Source organism: Anolis sagrei, chromosome 3 (genome assembly GCF_037176765.1).
Source record: "Anolis sagrei isolate rAnoSag1 chromosome 3, rAnoSag1.mat, whole genome shotgun sequence".
NCBI lineage: Eukaryota > Metazoa > Chordata > Lepidosauria > Squamata > Dactyloidae > Anolis > Anolis sagrei.
In genome coordinates, this window is record NC_090023.1 from 70,123,561 (window position 1) to 70,147,183 (window position 23,623).

General features: G+C 38.1%; 1 protein-coding gene across 3 annotated transcripts in view; it reads left to right on the forward strand.

The window, feature by feature from the left end:
* Positions 1-23,623, forward strand: part of ITSN1 (intersectin 1) — a 100,151-nt gene that overhangs the window by 55,526 nt on the left and 21,002 nt on the right. For 2 of the 3 annotated variants that reach the window (XM_060770378.2, XM_060770379.2), the window contains exons 19-28: positions 1,602-1,723; positions 3,324-3,571; positions 4,577-4,736; positions 5,054-5,259; positions 5,529-5,608; positions 8,930-9,096; positions 10,512-10,557; positions 12,556-12,677; positions 14,260-14,377; positions 17,758-17,949. In XM_060770378.2, coding sequence (XP_060626361.2) covers positions 1,602-1,723; positions 3,324-3,571; positions 4,577-4,736; positions 5,054-5,259; positions 5,529-5,608; positions 8,930-9,096; positions 10,512-10,557; positions 12,556-12,677; positions 14,260-14,377; positions 17,758-17,949 — 1,461 coding nt within the window. Of the gene's footprint in view, positions 1-1,601; positions 1,724-3,323; positions 3,572-4,576; positions 4,737-5,053; positions 5,260-5,528; positions 5,609-8,929; positions 9,097-10,511; positions 10,558-12,555; positions 12,678-14,259; positions 14,378-17,757; positions 17,950-18,264; positions 21,149-23,623 lie in introns of those variants that run through there. The other variant, XM_060770380.2, reaches the window with a different exon arrangement.

The window sequence follows — 23,623 nt, forward strand, 5'->3', positions numbered from 1 at the left end:
GCTAAAAAGTACAATGATAAACAGTACAATAATACTGGCTGTCTAGGTACAATTTAATAGAGGACCATGATGTACATTTGAGGTTTTACAGAGTTGGTGTTATTGTATACAATGGAACATCTCATTTTAAATTTATTCATGGAGGAAAAACCAAATCTATAGTAAAGGTTACAATAAAACTCTTATTTGTTATTCTCGGGATCTAGAAGAATCTGAATCCTTATTTTAAAATATCCAAAAAACACCCGAAAAGAAGGTGAAAAACACAAAGAGGCAAAAAGTTAATAACTCAAAATTAAGAATTGGACTCTTGTAATTGTGTGCTGTTTGTGGAAATTCTAATGAGAAGAAACAAAAATGGAATAAGAAAATACACTAATACCATAGCAGTAGGAAGAATTCAAGTGTTGAAACCTAATCTTTGCCCCTAATTATGTTCCAAAACAAAAGGAGTTTAACAAAAGATTGAAAAGTTCAGGGACAAGGAAATCAGGTGAACTCCTTAAGGCAGGCATGGGCAAACTTCGGCCCTCCAGGAGTTTTGGACTTGAACTCTGAGAAATCCCAGCCAGTTCACTGGCTGTTAGGAATTGTGGGCATTGAAGACCAAAACATGGAACGAAGTTTATCCATGCCTGCCCTAAAGGAAGGCAGTTTGGATCCTGACTATGTTGCCTATGAAAGTCATGTTTAAGAAATGTACCTGTCAGTCCCATTAGAAGTGGGGTACACCGAACAGGACATTGGATAGTAATGTCAGAAAACAGGCTCATGAAGAAAGCGGAGAAAAGAACAATAACTCATGAACTGAACATATGCTCTGCAGGATGCTGAATTAGATTGACCTTTAGTCAGATTTATGCAGGACTCCTCTTATGTTCTCATACATTTATATAAGTTTCTCCATTCCAATACATCTTTCATATGTAACAATAATTCAGGATCAAAATTCCATGTCCCGTTTCCCTTGCTCCAGTATTCATCTTTCTGCACAAACTTATCTAATTCTAGTATCCAGGTTGTGCTCTTCCTAGAGTCAGTGGTTAGAAATTTGGATTAGAGTTTGGAAGACAATCTTTTAATACCTATTGAGGCATAACATTCACTAAGTCTTGGTTGGTTTCTCTCTCTGGCCTACCTGACAGTTGTTGTGAGAATAGAAGAGAGAGGAAGGGTGCAGTGTGTGTACTAGTTTGCTCTTACTGGAGGAAAGGTGGTATACATGTTTTTTATGTATAGAAGGATGGTGTTTCTGCAATATAGTTGTGTAGAGTGATTTGCCAGAACCTAAAAAATTTTTTACCTCAAGGGCTTAGACCAGATGGGTTCTGCAGCTATGTGAATTTGCTGTAGTATAACCAAGGGTCACTGGACAGAAAAGAATTAAAGTTATCAATAAATTGATTCCTGACTTACATTTATTTTGGAATATCATTTTTTTAAGTTTCTAGTATGTTTTTATATTTCTAGCTGTTCTGTTTCTATAAAATAAAATAATACTGACTATTCATGAAGAATGTTGTAAGAATAGGATTAGCACATGGAAAAGGTGAATATATTTAATAACATTCTTTTTATCTAATTTTTTTTGTTAAATGTAGAAAAGGCTCCACTAACGTTTTCTGCTCCAGAAGATGTAAAAATAGTATATTATCGGGCATTGTATCCCTTTGATTCCCGAAGCCATGATGAAATCACCATTCAGCCTGGAGACATCATCATGGTAAGAGTGGAATACTGTGTTAGAAATAAAGATAAATGCTCTGTATAACTTAAGAGTCAATTACATATTGTAAGAACCTGGAAAATTACATGTTGTGAAGCTGTAACTCACTGGTATCTGATCATAGTGCATTTAATATAAAAAGTTGTGCTAAAGAAGACTATTGATGAGAATGCACTTAGTGCACTGCTTGTATTTGAGTCTGAAAAACTGTTTTACATCTGGCCACTGCTGCTATTGAATTTCAAAATCAAAAGATAAGAACAATTTATTACTTCTCTTTCTGGGTTGTTAAGAAAGTCAAATATCTTACTTTGGACACAGTGCTAAGCAAACATTATTATATTTATTTATACTCTGCTTTATCTCTCCTGAAGGGAACTCAAAGCAGATTAACATAAAAGGATCAGCATACAATTTAAAATATACAAATATGCAAACATTGCAACTGGATTAAATATTAACAGTACTTTAAAATTCCCAGTTAAAACCATTAAAACATATTCTAAGTTAAAAACCATAGCACCTCCTGACTAGATCTTAAACACCTTCATCTTTTAAAACCTTTCTGAATAAAAAGGTTTTAGCTTGCCACCAAAAGGACAGCTGGAAGGGGGGCATTTTGGCTTCCCTGGTCTGGGAGTTCCAGAGTCAAGGGGCAGCCACTGAGAAGGCCCGTTTTTTTGTTCCCACCAACCGAGCTTTAGATGGAGGTGGGACTGAGAGAAGGGCTTCTCCTAAAGATCTCAGGCAGGTTCTTACAAGCGGATGCAGTCAGCCAAACAGCCAGAACCTAAATCGTCTAAGGCAGTGGTTCTCAACCTGTGGGTCCCCAGATGTTTTGGCCTTCAACTCCCATAAATCCTAACTGCTGGTAAACTGGCTGGGATTTCTGGGAGATGTAGGCCAAAACACCTGGGGACCCACAGGTTGAGAACCATTGATCTATATAATCTGTTTCATTCATAAATCACTGGAGTTGGGAGGCCACCATAGTTAGAGTTACATCAGTATGATTCCTTGTGTCCAATAGGACAGTATAGCAAAGAATTCTGGGCTATCATTATGTTTGAATTAAGCTATCGTTTCCCTGACTTTGAGGAGGATGGAGCATATTTAGACGGCATTACATGCTGTTTTTAGAGGGCCTCATAGTATTTTAAATTGTTTATGTATTGATGTTTTATAGTATTGTGTTATATTGTTTTATTAATTGAAGTGATTATTGGTCTTGTTATATTATTCATTGTATTTGTTTGTTTTGCTGTAAGCCTCCCCAAGTCCCTTTAAGGAGAGGGGGTGGGATATATTAAAAAAACTTGTTAGTGTTGTTATTGTTGTTGTTGTTGTTGTTGTTGTTGTTATGTTTAGACCATTTGCTTTAAATTGGTTGCTCTGAAATTGTAACAACAGGTTCTCAAAGTGTCTGTTTTAACTCGTTAAAATTTTATCAGAGCTTTTTGCCATAATCAGTACACCATGTTCAAGTTTCATGAAAGTAACTGTAACATTACTGAATAGTTGTACATGAAATAAGAGCATTGCTTCTAAAATTTTGAGAATGTAACATTTAATGTTAACTAGTGATTTGTTTCTACAGGTGGATGAAAGTCAGACTGGAGAACCTGGATGGCTTGGAGGTGAACTGAAGGGGAAAACTGGATGGTTTCCTGCAAACTACGCAGAGAAAATTTCTGAAAGCGAAATTACCAATTCTGTAAAACCAGTAACTGATATAACAGTTCCACCTAAAGTCTCCTTGCGAGAAACCCCTTCCACACCATTGGCACCTCCACTTCCTACAGAATCAAGTACCACAGCCAACAACTGGGCCGACTTCAGTTCAACGTAGGGTTTCATTGAACTTCAGTTTTCCTTTCTTTCCTCTTTATAACTGTTAAGGAGAATAATCCAAATAATTCAAATAGTTTTAGCCTATCTATGCATGTCCTTAGTTGTTTGGGGTATTTCATTTATTTATTTATTTATTTATTTATTTCTTGCATTTATTGACCGCCCCTCTCAGCCCGAGGGCGACTCGGGGCGGTGAACAACAACAAAAAGACAGTGTACAATAAATCACGACAATACAAACCAGACAACTACAACATAACATATACTTATCCTAAAAATCCGCTTCGTCAAGTCCTGGGGTCATAGCCAAAATTCATAGTCCTAGTACATTCCAGTGTCGTTCAAGATACACTCAGTTGAAGGCCTGCTCGAAGAGCCATGTTTTCAGGCCCCTACGAAAGGCCATCAAGGAGGGCGCCTGTCTAACTTCAACAGGGAGGGTGTTCCACAGCCGGGGGGCCACCACCGAGAAGGCCCGCTCTCTCGTCCCCGCCAGGCGTGCCTGTGAGGCAGGCGGGACCGAGAGAAGGGCCTCCCCGGATGATCTCAAGGCCCTCGTGGGCTCGTAGGCCGAGATGCGGTCTGCCCAAATTTCAATGCCCAAATTTGTCCATCCTAGCAAATGAACACTCAGAAGTTACTGTGTTCAAACACCAGTCTAAAGCAAGAATTTAGAAATATTCTGTGATTAGAAATATTTAAAAAAAGGTCAAAATATTTGGAAACCAAAAAACATAATTCCATAAAAAGTTGGGGTCATTGTTGTTTTCAGAGATTCTAACTAGACTCTCTGTTAAGTAAACATTTGTTTACTTAACAATGTGCAGCATTTCATCGGCAAACATCCATATCTCTTTTTGTTCATTTGACAGAAGAGGTTGGTTTAACTAGATCCCAATGGAATCTGAGGCATGATCCAATATCTTAATTTTAAGGAGTAAATGAGGGATAGGATTTGTCACTGTAACAGCCATTGCTATATCTGCCTTGTTTTTCCAGATGGCCAACAAATGCTAGTGATAAACAAGAGACTGACAACTGGGATGCTTGGGCAGCTCAACCTTCACTTACTGTTCCAAGTACAGGACAGCTGAGGCAAAGGTCTGCCTTCACCCCAGCTACTGTTACTGGCTCATCCCCTTCCCCTGTCTTGGGTCAGGTGAGCCTCTGTTTTTAGCAGAAGTACTATAGAACAGCTGTAAGCTTTTCATTTTTTTGCTACAAATTTCAGGATTTTGTAATACTGTCAAATAATTAATTATGAGAAGTAATGAAATGTAAGAAAAGAGTCACAATGACTGTTTGCCTCATTTTATAAGCATGGGGGGTACTAACTGTTTAGGCAGTCTGATATTTAGGATTGAAAAATGCACCACACACAATGTTTATGCGGGCTTGTTTGTATAGTTTGAGACCAGTTACTAGATGCTGTGTGTCAAAATTAATGTGCTCTTTACTTTTTATGTATCCAATTAGGGTGAAAAAGTGGAAGGACTTCAAGCGCAGGCCTTATATCCTTGGCGAGCCAAGAAGGATAACCATCTTAATTTTAACAAGAATGATATTATCACTGTGTTAGAACAGCAAGACATGTGGTGGTTTGGAGAGGTTCAAGGACAAAAGGGCTGGTTTCCTAAGTCATATGTGAAGCTTATATCAGGTCCTATAAGGAAATCAACAAGGTACCTTTATTATTTTTGATAAACACTGCAAGAACTCTTCTGTAATAATATGCCTAACGTTTTATGTGGATAGTTAGTATGTAATGTGTATTTGTGTATGATGCTATTACCATGTAGTACAGTATGGAAGTAATATTAAGGCTGCTAATCAAAGCCAAAATAAAATGTATAATTAACTTTGTTACTTTTGTGGTTGCATTCTGTATTCTAAACTGACATGATTATAGAAGAAGACATTTTGAAAACACATTTTCATTTACTTCTTTAAGCATGGATTCTGGATCTTCTGAGAGTCTTGCTAATCTAAAAAGAGCATCACCAGTTGCAAAACCTACAGTTTCAGGAGAAGGTAAGATGTTAATTGGAGAACCTGCAAAACAGAAAATTTAATATTAAGGTATTGAGTAATAGTGTGTGGATTTGAAAAGAATCCTGTTGAATAAATACTGCTGTCAAACTGCTTTATGCAAAACTACTGTTGGACTGAATGGTCCAGATTCAAACATGGTATAGTAAACCTTGGATTGTGATTATGAGGAGAAGCTAACATGAACCTCAGGTTTCAGCAAGCTTTCCTTCCCTTCTGTTTAAACAGAGGCTGGATGGCCATCTGTAAGGGGTTATTTGAATGCAATATTCCTGCTTCTTGGCAGGGGGTTGGACTGGATGGCCCATGAGGTTTCTTCCAACTCTTTGATTCTATGATTCTATGTTACATCTAGAAGATGAGGTCATGGGGTTCTGCATATGAACAAGATGCAGTTCTATTTTAGATCAATACTTGATGAACTGTGGTTTGTTCTGACTTCTTAATCAAGTAAGATAGGCATCATGTGGCTTTTATTGTATTGTGGGACATAAAAGGGTATTGTAGTAGGCAGGTAGGGCACTGCAATTTCTTTGTCTATCTAAACTACTACATTTCACTTCAGTTAAGAGCATATACTATCTTTTGCCATTTTGTTTGGAAAGTTTTACATACTTCTAAATATTAATTCTGATGACCGAAATGACAACCATTAAAGGTCCTTGGGACCCCAGAGCCACATCTGCTTTTCGGTGTGTCTCTCCCCTTTGTATCTATTGCCCTTCTTCAAATGTCTCAGAAATGTAATGTCTGTTTAGCCCCATTTACCTCTAAATCTTTGTTCTTTTCCCCCAAATTGGAAGTAATTGGCTGGTTCCTTTCACTTTTTGGAAATACCGCAAAAACCTAAAAGAGATAATGGTGTGGAATAGGGTGAAATGACTGCTCATACTACCAAAGGATGTATTGGTCACTTAGGGGCAATTGTTTCCAGGTTTGGGGTTGGGTGGGCTCAGCAGAGAAGGCCCTGAGGGCTTTCTCATATGGCTCAGGGGTGAGAGTTTGTCCCACTCATGAACGCTCTCACGTGTTATTTATATAAATAAAAATGGAATGTTCGTTTGTGGTATTCACAGAACTCAAAAAACCCTGGATGAATTTGGCACCAAATTTAGACACGATACACCTAACAACACAATGTATGTTCTCCACTCAAAAAAACACGAAAACAAAAAGCAGAAAGGACTTCTGAACTACATGTCCACAAAGGAGAAACTGCATGTCTACAAAGAGACCCATGGCCACGCCCCCTCCTCCTTGCGGGGAAACAGCCGGCCATTAAAGCTTGAAGAGCCAGGCGCGCGTGCATGCCGCCCCCCCCCCCCACACACACAAGCGAAAGTGGGCACCATGGGAGTGGAGGGGGAGGCTTGCCGCATGGAGCCCCTTTTCTTTCCCTGCTATGTCAGGAGGGCGGTCTCCTTTTCCTCCACCTTTCCCTGTTGGAAGAAGACGGCAGGTGGGGGACAGACTTTCTGTAGACCCTTCTTTCTTGTTTAACTCTTTCCTTTCTGTCTGACCTGCTCGCCTGTCTCTGGCAATACGATCACACATTTAACACACACACACAGGAGGTAGCTAACTCTGCTACACTCCACCCAAAAGGTCTCCCTTCCCTTCTTTCCTCCCTCCCTCCCTTTCTTTCCTTTTCTTCCTTCCTTCCCCTTCCTTTCCTCCCCTCCTTCATTCCTGTCCCTCCCTCCTTCCTTCTCCTTCCTTTCCTTCTTTCCCTCCTTCCCTTCCTTCCTGTCCCTCCTTTCTTCTTCCTTTCCTCCTTTTCCTTCCTCCCCCCTTTCCTTTCCTCCTTCTTTCGCTTTCTTCATTTCCTTCCCTCCTTTCTTCACCCCCTCCTTCCTTTCCCTCCTTCCTTCTCCTTCCTTCACTTCCTCCCTTCCTGTCCCTCCTTTCTTTTCCTTCCCTTCTTTCCCTCCTTCCTTCCTTCTTCCTTTCCTTCTTTCTATGTAAGATATAAATACTATATTTTATATATTGTTATATAGATTACTATATAATATGTTACTATAATATATGTGTGTGTGTGTATAATACAAATTAAGTGGAAGTGACCATCAAGAAGTAACGAGGGAAAGGGAAGGAATGAAGGAGGGAAAGGGGGAAGGAAGGAGACAAGGAAGGAGGGAAAGAAGAAAGGAAGGAGAGAAGGAAATAAAAAGTGAAAGGAAAAAGAGAGGGAAAGAAGGAGAGAAGGAACGAAGGACTGAGAAGGAAGGAAGGAAGGAAGGAAGGAAGGAAGGAAGGAAGGAAGGAAGGATGGATGCAACCAAAGAGCAAAGAAGGGGGGAAAGAAACTGGTAGAGATGGAAGAAAGAAGAGAAATAGGAAGGGAAAGAAATAGAGGAAAGGAAAGAAAGAGGGAAGGAAGGAAAGAAAGAGGGAGGGAAGTTTGGCCACAGCAATGTGTGGCGGGTACAGCTAGTAATAAAAATATGAAGCTTCTGAAAATGCACTCCTAGAGAAGGGGCACCATATGTGCTTTTCTCTTTGTACCCATGGATCTGCCCACTCCATGAAAATGAATGAAAAAGCAAGCTGGTGAACTTCATGTTCCCAGAAGGAATTTCCTGATAGGTAAAAATAATTATGAAATAGAGTAACTTGTTTTAATAATGTTTTATGAATTTAATCAACTATATTTTAGCTGATTAAACTTTTAAAGCATTTACCTGTGAAAAATTGTGTGTATACATCATAAGAAGTGAAAGAGTAAAAGTTGAATAAATGAAACTACATGTTTTTTCTGCTAATTTTAATAAATGAAAATTAATGAATGAAGCAAAATCCATCTTTTGTTCTTTCATTTCTGTTCTCTTCAAATAATAAATAATACACCAAAATGTTTGCAACGCTCAGTATCACCAACGGAAATGTACTTCTAACTGGTAAAAATTGTATCTATGATTGGTAGTCAGTATTTGGGGTAATATACCACTTAAAGCAAAGGCAGGAAGCAGATGGGGCTTGAATGGTACTTTGGTTCTGCAAAGGGATCTAGAATGCTTCAAACCCCCCCCCTTCCATAGATTTGGGGGGGGGGACCAAAAAAGTTTCCCCAGAATGGCTAGATGCTGCATGCTTCTTATCATGTTACCATGTTCATTGGCAGTGGACTATCTTTTAACAATTGTTAGCTTTCCAAGTTGGGCTGTAGTCTAAGAGCAGCCATTGAGAAGGCCCTCTCCCTTGTTCCCATCAGACGAGCTTAAGTGTGCAGTAGAACAAAGAGAAAGACACTTTCCATTTTTGCTAATGTTTAACACATATTTTCTAATTTCCACCTTCTAGAATATATTGCCATGTACACATATGAAAGCTCAGAACAAGGGGACTTGACATTTCAGCAAGGTGATTTAATTCTTGTAACCAAGAAGGATGGAGACTGGTGGACAGGAGTGTTGGGAGATAAATCAGGAGTATTTCCATCCAACTATGTCAGACTCAAAGATTCTGAGGTAAAGTATGCATGCATCCATGTTCTTAAACACAGCCATGAACAAGTTGAATGTGGCTCTGGAAGTAATTACAATTGTGGCAATAGTGCCACAGTTGTGAATACAGAGCATTTCTGAAGAAGGGGAGATCGTGGACCTGCTACTCTGAAGTATTATGCTAGACGGTTTCACAAATTAGTTGATTGGATAGGGAAGAACAAAAAGGTTGAACCAAATGATTCCAGTAGGTTGTCAACAGTCCAATCAGGATCATTGTTCTTGCTAATATTATGCCTATTAGTGTAAGTAAAAATAAACACATTTAACATGCAGCTTATATGGAAGTTTTACTCTGTTGAATTAAAATACAAGTGAATTTGAAATTCTGTTATAGTTTACATCAATGATGATGTTCACAAATTCTAATCATAGATAATAGTACTCTCTTCCAAAATGTTGTTTTGTAATAATCGTCATAGTGAATAATTTTAGGTCACTGCTGTGGCAGTCAGAAAGTACCCATGTAGAATAGCTTGTTTTAAGCTGAATCAGATGCTTTATGAACCTTGAAATCCAACATTAACTCAAATACAAATGAAATACGTACAATCTAATTTTAGATAAAACAGTTAAAAGAATGAAAGGCTTTGGTTTCAGTGATACTATAAGATTGCTCTTGTATGTTTGACTTTCAGAATCCTTAAATGCATGTATGTTAAATGTGCCTTGCCACATTTACAAAGTTCCTACATGCAAGGAACATCTGTGTGAGGATTAGCATGTGTCACACATATAGATTGGGATGTGTAGCAATCCTCTGTCTGTAAAAATGCTTTGTGTATACGTCTGTCACTTCTGCATGTAAGTAACACATTGATTCCCACAGATGTGCCTTATATGTTGGTGGTTCCTATTGCTGAAGGTCAGAATAGAAACTGAATAAATGGTGCAAAATAGCAAAAACTACAGAATGAAATTGCACAACTTTCCCTTAGATTTGCACAATGGGTATAAATAAGTGTGCTTGCTAGAAAAATTAGATTGCCTGGATGCACAATATCAATGTGTTCTTAAAGGAGAAAATAAACAGCTCTGACTATAACACTGAAGTTGTAGTGTTGTTTTAAAAACTTCTCAGGTACAAAATGTTGCATAGGAAAATATATCCAGAAATAAAAACACAGAATTGGACCATGGGCTTACTTTGTGCCTTAAGAGATTTTTGCTTCTTTTCCTTTGAACAGCAGGCCATTTTACTATATACAGCTTCCTTTTGAAACACCTCTTAAGTTTTCAAAGAAACTTACCATATGGTAGGTGGGAACTGCTATTTGAGAATTGCTAGTAGTTAGTTACAGAGCTCTAAAGAATCTGGCCATGTTATACAAAAATTGCTCTGCAGAAATGACAGGTTATGTTTGCATTATTATTTAAAGGTTCCTGGAACTGCTGGAAAAACAGGAAGTCTAGGGAAGAAGCCTGGTGAGTTATAGTCTGGAAGACATGAATGTTATCATTTGTAAAATGTTTTTTTTGTTACCTCTTAGTTGTCATTTTGCGAGTGCAGTGTTCCCTCGCTTATTGCGGGTGTTACATTCCAGGAACACCCACAATAAGTGAAAATCTGTAAGGATGCCTGGCTCCCCCTCCACGCCTCCTCCTCCTCTTCCCCCTCCTCTTCCTCCTTCCTAATCTCCATCGCCTTTGGCGGGCTTCAAGGCGAGGCCGGGAAGGAGGAAGAGAAAGAGCGCATCTGCCTGGCCAAGGCTGCTGTTGCTGCTGCTGATGACTCCCACAAGCTCTCCCTCTACCTCCCTACCTGCCTGTGCCACTGCCATGGTGCCCAGTGAGGAGACCCAGCTAATCTCCAAAGAGGTGAATGGGCCCTTGCCCTCCCAACCCTGTCCCCTCCGCCTGCAGCGCATTTGGGCCTCGGGCCCATTCACGACTTTGGGGACTATCTGGTTCTCCTCACTGGGCACCATGGCCCGTGGTGCAGGCAGGCAGGCCGAGAGGTGGAGGAGGAGAGAGGGAGAGCTTGCAGGAAGCATTGTCAGCAGCAGCAGTCCAAGGAGCCACCGGAGCAGGAAGGAGGTGGTGGCATGCTTCCCTTGTTCTCAGTGGTGGCCTTCTCTCCTTCTCCTCTTCCCCTGACTCAGCCCCCAATAAATTAATATTTATTTGGAAAAAAAACCCCCTGTGAAACAGCGAGTCTGCATAAAGCAAACCGCGAAACAGCGAGGGAACACTGTATAACTGTTTTAAAAAGTATGTCTGCTGGTGTCAGATGACTCTGCAAATGACAGTCCCATATCAATACTTACCATTCATTCCCAGCACTTCTCTATCTTATAGAAATGTTGAGAAGTTAAGATATTTTTGTTCCGATTTTTAAACAAGATAATTCAAAAAATGACTTTTTAGGCTGAAAAAGCCCCTCTTGGCTTATACTCGAATTAAAGTTATTTATTATTTTACTCTGTTGTTGTTATTACATTTATTATTTTACTCTCTTTATTATTATTGGAAGGATACGTAACCCTGAAGAAGGTTAGAATGATGGTTTCATCAGAGTTGGACAGTCTTATTTTAAATTACAGTTTTATGTAAATATTCAACCTTCTGATGCCTCAATTAATATGATTTCACTGATACCTATTTTTATTTTGAAATTTACCAGTAGCTGCAGCATTTCCCACCCCTCGGCTTATACTAAAGTCAATACATTTCCCCAGTTTTTTGTGATAAAATTAGGTGCCTCAGCTTATATTCAGGTCAGCTTATACTCGAGTATATAGGTACATATTTTATTAATAAGCTTATCGGACTTTTCTGATTTACAGGGGAAGGGACTCTCCATATCTGTCATATTTGTCACTTTTTGTTCAGAAGATTACTCATTTTTTGACCCATTATTCCTTTGTTTAGTATTTAAATGAGCTGTAATGAAAGCAGTGGCCAGATTCAGACATAATGATCCAGAGAACCATGGAAACTCTGTGTTTTAGTATGACTAGCTTGCTAAGGCATACTGTGACCAGGTATACCACAGATATTTTTTTCATTGTTGGTTAATCCAGCAACAGCAAGTGCTCTGGTTTGTTATTTTCCAACAAGTGGAAAGATCAACCTAGTTTGTTTTCTGGATTTTGAGGAGCGTGAGAAGAAGCCAGAACAACAGCTGCTCCTGAGTTCTAACAATATGAGAAAACCAGGCTTGTTTATTCATTTCCACTTTAGCTTGAAAAATGATTCAGGCAGCGTACACTAGCATGCTTCTTGTACTTGATAAGCCAATGAACTAGAGGAACCCTAGCTTATTACTTTGTCTTAATTACAATTAGTATCTATTTGCAATTTATGTATAAAATGGACACTGTCTTGGCATAATAACTAAATACACCGTTCATGTATTTTAAATTTAAGTGATGCTTCTAATTTTCAGATTCTAGATTGATGAAAATATTTTTCACTTGACAGAGATTGCCCAGGTCATTGCCTCATATGCAGCAACAGGTCCAGAGCAGCTTACACTTGCACCTGGTCAGCTGATACTTATCAGAAAGAAGAATCCTGGTGGATGGTGGGAAGGAGAGCTACAAGTTAGTCCTTGGTTTTGCCTCTAATCTTCTGCTTACATATAAAGTAAATGAGGGTTAAATTAATTATAGAAATAGGTTATATATATATATATCATTTTTTTAAAAAAGATTCACCAACAGAAAGTGAACGTTTTTATGCCCATTACTAGCACATTTTACACAACTATTTTGCTTAATAGTTCACAATTATGTATAAGAAACAACAGCATGATTTCTTAAACATGAGTAGTTCATGTTCTAAATGTTGTCATAACAAATAATCATAAAAACAGTCTTGTATTGTGCCTGATTTCAGCTTTGCATATGCAGCGGGCCCATGGTACCTGCTAGGATTTGGATTCAGGATATATCTATGTTGGGGCAAATACCAAATTTGGGGGTGCCCGTTATATACAATGGTAGTATGTCAGACATGGGCAAACTTCAGCCCTCCATGTGTTTTGGATATCAACTCCCACGCCTCCCAGTAGACTGTTAGGAATTATGGGACTTGAAGTAAGTGGTAAAATGGTGCCCCTTATATAAAATAGCAAAATCAAAGGTTGCCTTTTCAGTTTATATACATAGTTTCAAGCCATGGACAGTTGCATCCATGGATATGGAGGAAACTATATACCTTTTATTATACTAAAGAATCTTGTTACTGATCCGAGAGAGGAAATAAATTTCCTTGTGTCATGTTCAATTGCCTAATTTCTCTAAGCTGAGACACAAACAGGTTGGTAGAGAACAATTGATAAATAGTACCATAGATATTTGTAGTAGGATAGAATCCTTCTATTATCTCCTCCACCTGACTCACTCTTCCTGTTGGGAACACTTATAGGGAGAAAATACTCAGGCAAGGGCTTTGGGGATGTGTTTGTGGAACCAAGATGGTGTAGCAGCTTGAGTGTTTAACTAGGACTCTAGGAGACTATGCTTCAAATCCCCACTCATCCCATTGAAACCCACTGGGTGATCTTGGGACAAGACATACTTAACCTCAAAAGAATGCAGGGCAACCCCCCTTTGGACAAATCTTGCATAGAAGACCGCCTTGATTTTTGGAGAAACAGGAAGGTGCACAATGATAAGGAATGAGAGAAACATGACGGTGCACAACAAGAGGGAATGGTTCAACCTTGCTCCCTGGATCCCTCACAAGCTACATATTCCCTTCCACAGCTTAGAGAAAACAAAGACAATATTGCTAGAATCTCATCTTAAAATGACTTAATCCTAAGGAAGAGATGGTGTTAGATTTAAGAATTAAAAAGATAAACAGAGATAAATTAAAATTAAGACTGTTTTAACAGGGCTAATGGAAGTTACAGTTTAACACCATCTGGAAACCTACGCATTCTCTGTACTTTCATTTGTGTTTAAGAATCTGCAGAAAAATAGAGATTTCCTTTTCCACAGTCTTTCCATTCTATCTGGATTTAAGCTTCTCATCTCAGCAATCTCAGGACAGTTCATTTCATGTATTAAGTCAGCCAACCCTTTTCTAATATTACTGTAAATACAAATTTTCAACTAAGATGCTCTTGATCACCAAGAAAATGTTCATAGATCTATCTATCTATCCTTTTCTCACTAGGCTCGTGGGAAAAAACGACAGATAGGATGGTTTCCTGCTAACTATGTAAAACTCTTAAGCCCTGGTACTAGTAAAATTACACCAACTGAGCCACCTAAAACAACAGCATTACCTTCAGGTAAGTAATCTGTGATAATGTTTTTGTCCCCATTGGGAGAAAGTTGGGGTAGAAATAAAGTAAATAAATATGTTCCATGATACATTTCTATCTGACTTGCTATAGAGCAGGGGTCCACAAACTTTTTAAACCGAGGGCCAGGTCACTGTCCCTCAAACTGCTGGAGGGCCAGATTATAATTTGAAAAAAACATGAATGAATTCCTATGCACACTGCACATATCGTATCTTGTAGTGAAAAAAACACTTAAATGCAATACAAAAATTAAAATGAAGAACAATTTTAACAAATATAAATTTATTAGTATTTCAATCGGAAGTGTGGACTTGCTTTTGGCTGATGAGATGGGATTGTTGTTGCTGTTGTGTGCTTTCAAGTCGTTTCAGACTTAGGTTGACCCTGAGCGAGGCCCGGGTAAATGACCTTGGAGGGCCGTATCCACCCCCCAGGCCTTAGTTTGAGGACTCCTGCCATAGAGGTTTACAAACTGATTCTGTTCAGGAAGCTCTATATATATTTGTCATTTATTCTTGTGCCACCTTTAAGACAAGGTGGTTTTTCAGTATAAGGCTCTGTGACCTTTTTAACTGTGGAACCCACTGTGTCATTCAGGTCATGTGCAGTCCTGGCTAGGCCTTTGGGGGGACTGTCTTGTTTCCCTGTTTCACAGGAAAGTGTGCCTTAGAATTGTATAAGCAATGCTTCCATGCAGCTTTATCTTGTGTATCATAAAATAGATAATGGTAGCGGTGGCTAAGATGTCCTTCTGATAATTTTGACCATTACATATATTACTCATTAAAGAATATTTGTGAAGCATTGACTTTAAGAGTGAATATTCATGTTTTATGTATAAGTCTGCCATAATTGATGACCAAATATGATACCAGGGGGGATAGATCTCCATGCATAAAGTGTACCTTTTGACAGGGTGATTGAAGAATTAATCTCACAATCAGTTAATTTTAATTATCAGTTACAATTATAACCACAAAGCACATGCCCGCCCTGCTATGTATGTTGTTTACAGAGGATTTTTTTTAAAAGTAAAAAAATATTGACACTTATTTTCAAGTTTCTGAAAAGTAACTGAAATAGTTCAGTTACTTAAAAAAACACCCTTGAGTGCTACAAGGTACAAAATATAATCTCTCATCTCCTTCATCACCTTAACACCCACACTTATCCAAATGCAACACAAGCTAGTGGGTAAAACATGTGATGTACTTCCTCCTCCATTTAGTAAGGCTGCACTTTCATTACTATAAATTAAAGTAGCTTATAAATCAGTTGCACTGCAAAGCAACTAACTATCCCTCAAGCCTTTAATGATTTTATGTAATATAATTATACCTTTATTAATGGAAAAAGGGAATTAATTTCTAATTGGTATTTGTAATTGGTTAATTGAATGCTCAACTCAAAATTATAGGGGACAATCAGTAGCCCTCCTTATGTTGACCTACAATTCTCATCAGCCATAGCCAGCATAATAGTGAGGGATGTTGGAAATTCTAGTTCAAAAGCATCTGGAATGCTGGACTTTCTCCATCCCAACTCTTTAAAAAGACTGTTTTGTTAAGGTTTCCCAGGGGACATATCAATTAAGAATTGTTCTTTAGGATAAGTACAGCATTGGGATGCATCTTCTGTATAAGAATTGGTGATCCATTTAGAGCAGTGGTTCTCAGCCTATGGGTTCCCAGATGTTTTGGCCTTAAGCTCCCAGAAATCCTAACATCTGGTAAACTGGCTAGGATTCCTGGGAGTTGTAGGCCAAAACACCTGGGGACCCACAGGTTGAGAACCGCTGGTTTAGAGCATTTATGTTATAGAATACGGCTTCAGATAGAGAGTTCTCAGAAGGGCCTCACAGTCTACTATCTCCCTCATCCTTCTTCCCCCTATAAATCATGTCTTAGTTCTTGGCAGTGCTCTACACAAATGAACCATTATTGCTGCCTACATTACTACACATATACACTTCCATGCCCCTGCTTCCTTCAGATCCAGACAGTTGGAATATAAAATGGTAAGGATGTGCTGATGGCCTAAATAGCCCTAAAGGGTCCGGAATCCATCTGATTTTGGAAAGTTAGCAGGGGCAACACTAGTTAGTACTTGTATGGGAGACCACTAATAAATACCAAGTGGTATAGGCTATATTTCAGAGGCAGGAACTGGCATTACTGCAAGGACTGCCTAGCACTGAGAGGTAGGCAGAAGCAATTCACGATCATGCCAGCTCCAGAGAGGCCTTTATGAGTTCCGTCCATTCCACTGGATAGCCCATGAGGTCTCTTCCAACTCTATAATTCAAACTGAGATTTGTGGGGACAAGATCAACATGGAGTTACAGAGGTTCCTGTGTTCAAAGTTCAGCTTTACATCATATGACTACTTTCTCAGACCCTGGCATCTCTCCTCCATCTTTTTTTTAATAGAAGCAAAGTCTAAATGTTACATTCTTTTTGAGGGGTGCATTTTCAGCAATGCCATATTTCAGGGGCTCCCAAACTTTTTCAGCCACAGAGCCCTTTTTGAAGCAAAAGTTTATTGTGGAGCCCCAATAAATGTTTAGTGTTTAGTTCTATCTATGTTCTTTGAGGCATATTACACGGAATACGCATATAGAAGTATAAATAATAAAGTGTGTGTGTGTGTGTAAAGAAAACAATAGTAAAAAACTGGAGACAATAGTATTCATTATTTAAATCTACAAAATGATATAACAACTAGTTAAGATGTTTGAAAAATGTTATAATGTTACATGTACACCCAAAGTTAATGTGAACAATGTGCCTGCTTCTTGAGGCAGAGGTTATCAATGCCTGGTTAGTTTAGTAACTAACAATTGGAGGGGGAGGGTAACTGCATGGCGGTGCCTGACGTGGAGCCCCTCTCAATCACGTTCGGAGCCCCAAGGGCTCCGTGGAACATACTTTGAGAACCCCTGCTGTATTTAGTTGAGTATAATGTGCCATCAAAAATGGTGCGTGCCTCAATTTTTAAGGTGTGGATTACAAAAAATTGGTTTTTCTGTCAAATACGATGTGAGGCAGTTGTGGCTGCAAAAAGGTTAGTGGAAAGCCCTTTGTCAGGCCTTCCCACCAGCCTTTTCATGGTCACCGTTGTCTCTCCTTCCTCTATGCCTAGCTGGAATCTGTTCCCTAATAGTGCAGACAGGTTTAGGTGTGCGATTCTAATGCACCATTGAATCTTATACCTCAATTTTAGCAATGTGATTTTGCCAAAGAGTGAGCATTAGACTCAATGAAATATGGTATATGGATTGCAACTAGATTATTCAAATGTCTGCAAAATTTTCTTTTGTGCTGTGGAAATCTTCAATCTCAAAAGTTTTTTTAATTGTTTTCCAGTGTGCCAAGTAATTGGTATGTATGACTACATTGCACAGAACGATGATGAACTAGCATTCAACAAAGGCCAGATCATCAATGTCCTTAATAAAGAAGACCCTGACTGGTGGAAAGGAGAAGTGAATGGGCAAGTGGGTCTCTTCCCATCCAACTATGTGAAACTGACAACAGATATGGATCCAAGCCAGCAATGTAAGTGACTGTTTTCTGTCAGAAGTTGCTGAAGTATTACTTATGTTAAACAAACAAGCAAACAAACATGCAGCATTGCTGTGATTCTGCTGTGTTTTGCAGAACTTGGCCACTGCTAATTATTTACCTAACTCTCTTTGAAGACCTTCTATATTGCAAGCCTAAACTTGTGTTGGTTTTTAGTTCCATTCCCTTTGTAGCATGTGACCTTTATCATTTTTGCACCATGCTGTTTACATACCTGGCTCATTTTCCTAGCTTGAATTTTGGTCATTGTTTTGTTTTGCTTATGTGTTGTTTTCCTCCTTTTTCTAGGAATCATATGTTGTCCATCCCCCACTCAGGCTTGAAAGTCCTCAAAGAGACCCACTATCCCATATCACTGTCCAGAGGGATGCTGGGAGATGCAGCCTTGATCATGTGACTTCCAGCATGATCATCTACTGCCTTCTGAGTAGAAGAACACACTGCAGAGCAGTTTACCTCATTTTACATTAGTTGCATGTAATCGCAATGTTTTTATTTAATATCTACAGATATAGAAGCAAAATTACAAAAAAAAGACAAAAACACAGGATAGTGGGTCCTTTTGTGGCTTTCATAGTTACCCTATTTCTCCACCTTGACACAGGTGCTTTCAATAGTATAAATATTTTTAAATGCCTATTTTAGCCTTTTAAAGGAAAACAAGTATTTGTCATTGCAATTTTGTTATTGCAAAAAGACCCACTATCAAGGAATGCTGCATGTGCTATTGAAATTGTTCCAAATGTCAAAAAAATCTGAGACTTGTATTCTCACTTTTTCATTTGTCCAATGTTGTTGCTGTCTGTCTTTTTTTTTTCTTTGTGTACTACTAAAAGAACAGGATTTGTATACTACTAAAAGAACTGCTTTAAAGGAAATTAAAATGTGCTCAATTACACGTTCAGCTAAGGTATTTTGTTTCTTGTACTGTTACATGTTGGATGTTGTTGTGGAGTGTGTGTGTGTGTGTCTGTATGTGTGTAATACATCATGGATGAGAAATTAATTTTCTTCCATGCGCAAGAAAGAATATTCATGTATAATACAGTTATTTCTATTATGTTATATTTTGCACACTTATTTGTAATTACATATAGCAAGCACCTTTTTGTTCTGTGTCTCAGATTTGTTTTGGGTTTTCATATAAAATCAAAAGAATACAAAATTTGTCTTGTTTCTTGAGAATTAATTTTTTTTCCAAGTTAAGTAAACTTTTATCATCAGTTACTTTAGTGACTATGGAACAGCATCCTTGAGCAAGTAATGATCATATCTTGACAAAAAGAATGTATAGAAATATCTTTCTGCAATTAATTTCCAATGTTTACATTTTTTAAAAACTAGACTGTGGAATTTATACGAACAATATTAAATGGAGCTTACAGTCAAATTTTATGTAGATGCGCTGTAGTCAAAGCTATGTTTATCTTTCATATATTAGTTATAAGCTCTTGATTAAATGCCTAGTGCGGCCAGCACATGGGGGGGAAAACCTATGCCTCAAGCACAATATAGCATCTCTACTAATACCTTTAACATATTCTTTTGTTTATGTATTCTGTTTCTAAATTTCATGCTGGCAATGTTGTAGACTTCCTTTTATCTCTATTTTTATGGTGCAAAGAACAAGTGAAGCTCCTTATTCAGTTGCACTTCAGTATTTTCTTTGATATGAATGTAAAATATATAAATATATAAAACCTTCAGCTTTAACAACTGTAATACAGCCTTTACAATTAGCTACATGTATAGATAATTAAATTCTTCATATAAAAGCTAGTCTAAATGTCTCTTGTGTTGTTACTGTGTACATATGGAATTTAGCAAGTGACACTAATGACAAGGGATTAGCCCAAATCCCAGATTTCACTACTAAAATTCATCAATGTTGATCTTTCAAAAAAATATTCAAGGGAAGCTGATGATTTTTCAGCATGAATCCCAAATATCACTGTTTCCTTAATGTAAAATTTGACATAGTTTATTTCGATTTTGCATCATGTTACTGTAAAAAGGTTGGGTTTTTTATTCAATTAATTCTATATGAGGTCACTTAGTCATATTTTTCTCTGCTATGCTCCAAATAGATGGCCTTTCTCTAGAAACATGCTATTGTTATTAGACTAAAAAGCACTGCACTTTTGTACTAGCTGATGTATAAGACAAGCAATTATATTTTTCCCAGCTTGCTTGGAGCAGGTGCCATATTTGTCCATTGGCGATAATTTGTCCTTTCTTTTCTAGAAATTCACTAAGCTTCAGCACATTGAGTAGCTGCAATAGAACACTCCCAAATTCTGTTCGGTTGGATTCTTGCTTGTCTAGCATGGGGTTTAAAATACATGCTTTAGGTCTAGAAGGGAAAATGGCTCTCCAAACGTTTTGGCCTATAATTCCCACCAGTTCCAAATAGCATGGGCAATACAGGGGCTAAAGTTTTCTTACTCTGCCTGGAATGATATTCAGTTTCCTAGCAACCATGTAGCTAATGTAGGTTTATTGTAATGTGGGTTTAGATTTTTAATGTAACTATAAATGTGAATTCCACCGTGACGAGCACATTAATCCAAAAGGCACATGAATTTCCAGTACTTTATCAAATAAACATATTGTAGTTGAAACAAATTCTGTAAGACCATCATGGTTGTTGAATCAGTCTTTGAAAGCGGAATCCAGTTAACACTAAGATATCATGCTCTGTAATTTCAGTATATTAAAAGGCAATAAAGCCGAGTCTACAACTAAATTAAGATAGTTTGTCAACATACATTAGGCTATGAAAGAGTGGAAATGGGATAATAATCCCAGATTCAAATTATTGAATAGCTTTCTTTGAATTCAGTTAGACAGTCACCCATGTAAGTATGTTCATGTGAAATGTTACTGTATTAAGGTGCCACAACCTGACTAATGGGGACTGCAGATACATTGCTAAGCTTCAAACTTCTTCCATGTGCCATGGGCCCTTTCACCCCTTTCCATGCTCAAGACTTGGGACTTTGCTTTCAAAGGATGTTTTCTTGGAAACGTTAAAGATGCAAAAATAACATGTTGACATTCTTTTATGCATCCCCACAATCTTTTGCATTATACTCTGTACACAAATGCACTTGCATAGCATCTCTGTTCATTCAAAAGTACCTCAGTAGACAATAAACCACTTTTTCATCAATTTTCTGGGTTGTCAGTTTATCTTGCATTAACTTCAAGATGCCATGCTATGGTCTGTTAAGAGTTAATTTGATATGGCTGACAGAATATTGGGACTAGGTAGATTAATCAACCTTCTCAGCCAGGAAAGTATCAGATGTGTTCCCAGAGAAATCATTTTCATTGAGCTGCAATAAGTAATCTTCCTTTCCTTGAGAGTTGCATTCTTTCAAAGATCAGCCCTGCAACCCTGGGCCTGTTTTCAAAAGCCATCTGCAATCAGATGTCTGGCAAGAGCATTCTTCCTTGCTATCTACTGAAGAGAAGAGGGGTGGGAGATAAAATGGGATGAAAGAAAAAGGGATGACTTGACTAAGAAAATGAAAAAGAACTATATTTTTCCTGGGCATATTAATGACAGGTTGTACAGATTACCTTTTGTGTTTGCAAATCACATTTATGAACCTGGATCCCCTCCTCAGTATCTTGTACATTAAGTGATGGTTGAAGTATTACATTTTTTTCCTGAGAGCTCCAAATGAATAGCCTATTCCAATTACATTCACATGGACCAATCATATGTGTAATGAAATTTTGATGGGGGCTTCTGCACAGTAATGTTCAGAAGGTGCAAAGGACCGAAGTAGGTAAAACAGGTTAGTGGATGAACCTGAAGACACATAAAGTTTCTCTGGTTTTTGCTTGATTGCAGAGTTTATGACATCTTAAACCAGGGGTCCACAAACTTTTTAAAAAGAGGGCCAGGTCACAGTCCCTCAAACTGTTGGAGGGCCGGATTATAATTTGAAAAAAATGAATTAATTCCTATGCACACTGCACATATCTTATTTGTGGTGCAAAACCACATAAAAACAACACAATAATTAAAATGAAGAACAATTTTAACAAATATAAACTTATTAGTATTTCAATAGGAAGTGTGGGCCTGCTTTTGGCTGATGAGTAGGATTGTTGTTGTTGTTGTGTGCTTTCAAGTCATTTCAGACTTAGGTTGACCCTGAGCGAGGGCCAGGTAAATGACCTTGGAGGGCCGCATCCAGCCCCCGGGCCTTAGTTTGAGGACCCCTGCCTTAAACTATTGAAGCATCATTTTATTCTCAGTTTAATAGGGTTTTATTTCCATAATGATAAGTCATCCTTTCCTAACCCATAATCAGTCTTTGCTTGATCCCTTACTTGCAATCTGTGAGATGAAGTAGAAAAGTGGCCAGGTTTCTCCCAATAGGTATATCAGCTAAAGACCGCATTCCTAATGAAGTATTTAAATAAAATATTAAGCAATGTGAAGACATCACAGGGGAAATGTGTTTGATTTAATTCATACTGTGGCCTATTTGTTTCTGAGCTGGAATGTCAGTGTTGTTCTGATTAATTTTTTCAAAAAGCTCAATTTACATTCAATCCCCTCAAAATTCAGACAAAACATTATAAATATTATTTAAAAAGCGTAATGTGAGCTAATCCACAGGTAGGTTTCCCAGAAGAAAAGAGGAGGCATAGGGATGGGTGCACCTGACCTCATGTACCTTGATCTCTTGAACTTAATTCAAGAATACAGAAAGTTGTTCCCTGTGCAGCTTTTGACAATGATAGAGAAATAATTCAGAGATGCTTTCTGAAATCAATGTTGACTACAGAGTACTGACAGTAAAAAATCCTATACTCCTGTTTTCAGCGGTTTTGGTGTAGGGGCAAAGAAACCAAAATATTTCCCAAAAAGCAGGAGCCCCCTTTCCAATGGGGAGGGCAAGGAAGGACATCACGAAAGTTGAATCTTTTAAACTGCAAAAAACTATTTATTGTGTGGCCATAGCAATAATGACAAACAAGCATACAGGAATGCAATCAAAGGGTTTGTCGCAACCCCCAATGGAGCTGCAGAGCTTTTATAGTAAATGGAATATACATTTTCATTGGTACCCAAAGACAAATCATTTCATTGGTCTAAGTTAGCTATACAGTTGTTCATTAGTTGTTTATGATTTTGATTGACATTATAGCACACGTGGGATCTTAACAATGGCACAACTATAACACAACTATAGTGTAGTGTTCTCTGATCATGACTGTATCTTATCTGTTAGTCTGTTGCCAAACATGGCTTCAGAGTGACTGGGAAACTTGGGGGTTCTAACTAGCCATCAGTTAGCTGGTTTTGTCTGGATGTATTGTTACCCTTGAATAGTAACTTCTTCTCTGGAGCACCGATTTCTCAAACAATCAGCATTTTTGGTAAATATAGGCCTACTGCAGAAATAGGCCAATATGACAGTAAATCATGACATATAGGCATTGGAAATATCTCTGAAAATTCCCTTTTTAAAACCACGTCCCCTCTTGGAATTGAAAATAAACTTCTTAGCTGAGCATATGTTCGGAGTAGCTGTGTTCCTTAATTCTGTGCTCATCTACAGAGACAGTTTTCTATACTAACTTCCCAGAATATCGAAAGAGATCCTCAAGTCTGAAATCTGTT